This window comes from Myotis nattereri (genome assembly GCF_964212035.1).
Source record: "Myotis nattereri genome assembly, chromosome: 9".
NCBI classification, from domain to species: domain Eukaryota; kingdom Metazoa; phylum Chordata; class Mammalia; order Chiroptera; family Vespertilionidae; genus Myotis; species Myotis nattereri.
This window is the reverse complement of record NC_138084.1, coordinates 67853727-67857617: the sequence shown is the minus strand read 5'-3', so window position 1 is coordinate 67857617 and position 3891 is coordinate 67853727. Positions and strand designations below refer to the sequence as shown.

The window sequence follows — 3891 nt, the reverse complement described above, 5'->3', positions numbered from 1 at the left end:
ATGGTTGTATTCTTGCTTTGGCAGCTGTCCGGAGGGAGCAGTGTCCACCTTTCAGATCCAGTCACACCACCTTCTGCAGGTCAGTACAGCAGCATTACAGTTCCCTCCAACACTCTTTCAAAAGTGCATCTCGAAAGCCTTTCCATGCTTGATTCAGGGGTTAAGATAGGCACCACCATTTAATTGCAATCCAACCAATCAGGAAGTGCAAAAGGCACAGTGAGTGCCTCCAGATGGAAGCCCCGCAAGCAAACAAGTGCAAATGTTTTCTTCTTTCTGAGCTGTCTCTTCTTTCCCGTCTACTCTATCCTGGGTCTATTCTTCTCATTCATTCCAGGTCCCCATCTCCAAGTAACGAAACTAGATGAAAAGATCAGATTTGTTTTTAGAAACTTGTCTTTTGTCTCGTGCCGTTAGATGGAATACAGAACACTCTGAGGTCCTAGAATCTAGCCGACAGGGGCTTCCCTCCCCTTCTGTCTTCCCAGGAAGCAATTCAAACAGCGGAAAGTTTTCTCAGCCCAATGCGAATAACGCTACTACATAAACACTCCTACCTATGCCACTCAACAGCTAAGAGCTTAAAGAGTTCATAGACAAGGAAACCTGCTTATGGTAGCTCACCACTGAATTTGCCACTTTCACTTAACCTCAAAGGAACCTTAAGACTTCCAAGAATCCCATTGATGGACACGCTCTAAACCTCTCTTCTTTAAGCATTTTTTAGATTAATAACCACAAATCGGGCCTATTAATCCTAAAATGGAAAAGGAGTCACGGTTTCAGAATTATTCTTGTTTGGTATTTAACAACTTATTTTAATTCCATTATCAGGTTAACACTAAGAAAATATTTTTGCTTTGTGTAATTTAGAGCAAGTAATACTAATTTGTCCTGTATGTTCTGGTTTCTATTTTAAAACTTGCTCGGAATTGAAGTAACTTAGTAAGTGTGAAAAGTGTCGGAATGTATTAACCCTAAATCAAGAGAATTATTTCCCACGACACCAGCAGTTTTCCTAACAACTCTGGCTGCTTCAGAGCTGAGTGCTTGACATGAACTGCAGGTAGGGGCTGAATGTGGATGCTTTCATGGTCCAAGAAAGTGCAGGCATGAGCCATTATTCTCTGAGGCAGTTAAACCCAGGTTGGATCCTCATCCTTTTTTTTAGCCCTAGCCACATTCACAGCCAGTGTTCATATTATTAACCAGATGCATTCCAATGAAACTTGAATTAGCTAAGGCAACTAAAAAATCCAAATCGCCTGACTGTTTACCTTTCTGGAACTTCATAAGCCCCCTTTCCCCTTAGGGATAGCAGATATTCAGAATGTAGCATAGAACTTCGTTCAAATGCGTAACTGCAAATTTTAAACAGAAAAAAATCTTTTTCCTTTCTCTTCTAGTGTATTTTGAACCTGAATCGGTTTCTTCCACACCTAATTACTTTCAACCCCGAGAATTTCCCAGCTGTGTTTCTTGTGAAGAAAACCCAAGCGGCCTCGACCAGATCTTGGATTCCTACCTTCAGACAGAGACACACCTGGACCCTTTGCTCAATTCCACGCAGAGTGCTCCACACTACTTCCCGGACAGCTTCCAGGCCGCCCCCTTCTGCTTCAACCAGAGCCTGGTAATTAGCGCAGTTCTTAACAAAACCTGTTTATTGCTCATTATATAGGTTATGTTTGCATTGTCTCCTGAGAAAGCATACAAACACTGTCAACAAGGAAATCATCCAGGAAGCAAGCAAAGAACCATTCACAATTCATTGGAAGTAGAAATAACCACACATTTCCCAAGCTACTGTGGGGCAATATACATGCGATGTTTTTAAACTTTAAAACTAAGACATCTCCTAATTGGAAATCATTGATTTAAAAAACGGCCCTTGAATTCAGGGGTTCTTGAAAATGGAATCAAGGCCACATCTATGCAGCACCAAACTGTCATTTTGATAAGTGCGTTTCGTTTTAATTTTGACATTGAATTGACTCTATTAACTCGTTCTTTTGGTCTGGTTTAGGCACAAGGGCCATTTGAGTTTGAGATGGTTAGGAAAAACGAAGCTCTAATACTTGAAAAATGTGGATGGTCCATTCTGGATGAACCTCAAACATTTAAAAATAGGTTATTTAAAATGCGTAAGGCTTGCTTTAGTAGGATACCAGTTGTTTTAGAAGTTGCGTAGACACGCATAGATTTTTTTTAAACCATAACAGTACATGTTTTGATGGAAATCATTTTTTATTTCAGTTTGTCAAATGTCTGTGTAGGTATCAGACTAAATTTTAAGGGGGATGGGAAATTAACTCCACAGAATATGCGTATAGGGCCCCCAGTCACCCAGCTCCTGCCCAGCTTCCAAGTTAGGCTTCCTCAGTAACAACTGTAGACCTGCTTAAGAGAAAAGTACCTTTCTCATCAAGGGACAAAACTTTAGTGAATACAAGAGTAGTTGCACGTCTTGGAGTCTCCCAGACACTGGATCATTGAAGGCCCCAGTTCTACCCGAGTGTGTTCACAGCCAAGGGCGTGGAGAACCGTCCACGGTGCCACCTGCAGCTTACATTGTGCCCAGAGCTTATATTGTGGCCCACAGCAGGGGCTGGCGAGCAGGTGACTTGAAGCACAATGGGATTATGTGGTTTAAGGACAAAGCATCCTCTAAAGTATGGTTACAACAAAGGAAGCCAGTGAAGCAAGGCAATTTATTGTTGGGAAAGAAGTGGGTAAATACAGAATGTGGTGTCATGAAATCACGCAATCAGCAAATAAAATTACTTCTGCAGACTTGGGTTGGGTTGGGTGTTTTTGTTTCTTTGCCCCTAATGTTCTTACTCGGAGTTATTAAATCCACTCTTTTCAGTCCTTTTAATCCTGCCTAAGTTCTCAAACTCTTTGTTCCTTGGTTTTTATTTCCCCAGACCCCAGGGACACCTTCAGATTCCTCCACTCTCTCTGGCTCCTTAGACTTCAGTTACTCGCCGGCTCATCTGCCTTCCTATACTCCGGAGAATTACAATCCTACCCCTTCTCTGGACAACAGAAACTGTGGCTATCCCTCAGAAGACTACTCCTACCCTCACTTGCCCTCCCACGCCCAATACGACTGCTTCTTCCCAGCCCCGACCTCAGGCTGCTACTGTGTGTCCTGCGAGGCAGAACACTTGGCCACCCTCAGAGCATCCGAGTACTTTTCCTGTCCGGGCACGGACTGTGTGAACGTGGATCCCTCAGCAGCAGCAGGCAGTGATTTCTACCTGCGGGAAACAAACTGTGACGTCTGCTACAGCTCGTAGAGTTTCATTAACCTGGAGCATGGCGTGCATACGTCTGTCTTTCTGTCGCGCCAAATGAGAACTTGAAACGCAACCTGTTAACAAAATATCACAGGTGCAGGTTACAGGTCACCATTTTGCATTTTCTGGCGCTGACTTAGGCATTGAGATGAAGTCCTCAGACCCGGTCATGGCACTACCCCTACTCTGTACGCTTCCAGTGAAAAGTTTTGTAGGGAACATTTAAGGGTTTTACTTTTCTGTATAATGAACAAATTCTAATTTTTTTTTTTACTAATAAATAATTTTGTATTATTAAATGTTGGCTTATTTTTTAAATATTTGAGTAATAGTTTCCATTGGTCTGAATAATATCATTTACTTCTGGAAATCACTAATTATTCTTCAGTAGTCTAATCTTACTTACTCGTGAATTTAAAATGATTTTAATGTGGTGAGGTGCCTTGGTTTCACCCATGGGGACGAGGAATAGACACAGCTGTGATGGTGGAAAAGTGAAAATCCCCCTCCCCTTTAATTGAGGGCATATGTACATCTTGGAGCAACATCAGAGAAAGACATTTATGAATCATTCGCTTTTTTGTATGTA

The 3891-nt window shown here is 42.1% G+C and overlaps 1 protein-coding gene across 1 annotated transcript; it reads left to right on the top strand.

The window, feature by feature from the left end:
• Positions 1-3531, top strand: POU2AF3 (POU class 2 homeobox associating factor 3; the record flags this gene model as incomplete). Its single annotated transcript, XM_081099237.1, has 3 exons — positions 1-79; positions 1407-1633; positions 2928-3531. 3 exons carry the CDS (start codon positions 1-3, stop codon positions 3300-3302), a joined length of 681 nt encoding a protein of 226 aa, XP_080955363.1. The 3' UTR covers positions 3303-3531.
• Between the last annotated feature and the right edge of the window lie 360 nt (positions 3532-3891).